The 1035-nt window shown below is 62.9% G+C and overlaps 1 protein-coding gene across 1 annotated transcript in view; it reads left to right on the top strand.

Moving 5' to 3' along the window:
* Positions 1-1035, top strand: part of SRPX2 (sushi-repeat containing protein, X-linked 2) — a 4380-nt gene that overhangs the window by 2213 nt on the left and 1132 nt on the right. The window contains exons 4-7 of the mRNA XM_010187091.1: positions 10-25; positions 118-294; positions 661-787; positions 873-999. Of these exons, the coding sequence (XP_010185393.1) occupies positions 10-25; positions 118-294; positions 661-787; positions 873-999 (447 nt within the window). The remainder of the gene's footprint in view (positions 1-9; positions 26-117; positions 295-660; positions 788-872; positions 1000-1035) is intronic.

Here is a 1035-nt window from a genome sequence, read left to right on the forward strand (position 1 = left end):
GGGTCTGGGATGGCGTATTGCCGACGTGAGTGCACCCGGCCATTGGCTCGCTGGCATCCTGATGGGCACCTATGCATCCCTCCTGTTTCCCTCCCCTCTTTGCTCTCTCTGCCCCAGAAATCCGGTGCCACGTGCTGCCAGCAGTGCTGCGGGGCTCCTACATCTGCTCAGCTGGCACGCAGATGGACTCCCGCTGTGACTACACCTGCCTGCCTGGCTACCAGCTGGAGGGTGAGCGGAGCCGCATTTGCATGGAGGACGGACGCTGGAGTGGGAGTGAGCCAATCTGTGTAGGTAAATTCTCACCCTGCTGTCCTCCCAGCCTCACACTGCTGGGGCATGCATGGGCGGGCCACCCTCCATCTCTGGGGTGCCTGCAGGCATCACCCCTATATGCCTGACCAGGTGCCAGCTCTTGCCCCTCCCGGCCCTGGGACCTCTGTCCCTGCTGCTACCCAACGTGTCATTAGCCCCAAAACACAGGCTGGTGCAGGGCATGTCTGTCCAGAATCAGGGGACTCAATGCTGGCATCACAGCAGGTCCTGGAGTGCCTAGTCTGTGTGCAGCATCCCTAGGGTGGCTGAGCACTGGGGGCTGGCTCACATAGCCCAGCCCCAGCACCTGCAGGTTCCTCAACCCCCTATCCTCCCCATGGGCAGATCTAGAGCCTCCCAAGATCCGTTGCCCAGACTCCCGGGAGCGGATAGCCGAGCCAGGCAAACTGACAGCCACTGTCTCCTGGGCCCCGCCTCGCGTGAAGGACTCCGCTGATGGCATCATCAAGAGGTGAGGGTGGAAGGCAAGGGGTAGTGGCCTCGCTGGGTGCTCCCCTCCTAGCAACCTGATGGAGAAACCTGTCCACTGACTGCAGGGTGATGCTGCGGGGCCCGGAGCCCGGCTCTGAATTCCCTGAAGGAGAGCACGTGATCCGCTACACCGCCCATGACCAGGCCTACAACCGAGCCAGCTGCAAGTTCAGCATCCGTGTCCAAGGTGAAGCAGGCTCCCCTGGGGCTGCTGCCTGCCTCCCCCCC

Source organism: Mesitornis unicolor, unplaced genomic scaffold (genome assembly GCF_000695765.1).
Source record: "Mesitornis unicolor isolate BGI_N332 unplaced genomic scaffold, ASM69576v1 scaffold41286, whole genome shotgun sequence".
In the NCBI taxonomy this organism is placed as follows: Eukaryota; Metazoa; Chordata; class Aves; order Mesitornithiformes; family Mesitornithidae; genus Mesitornis; species Mesitornis unicolor.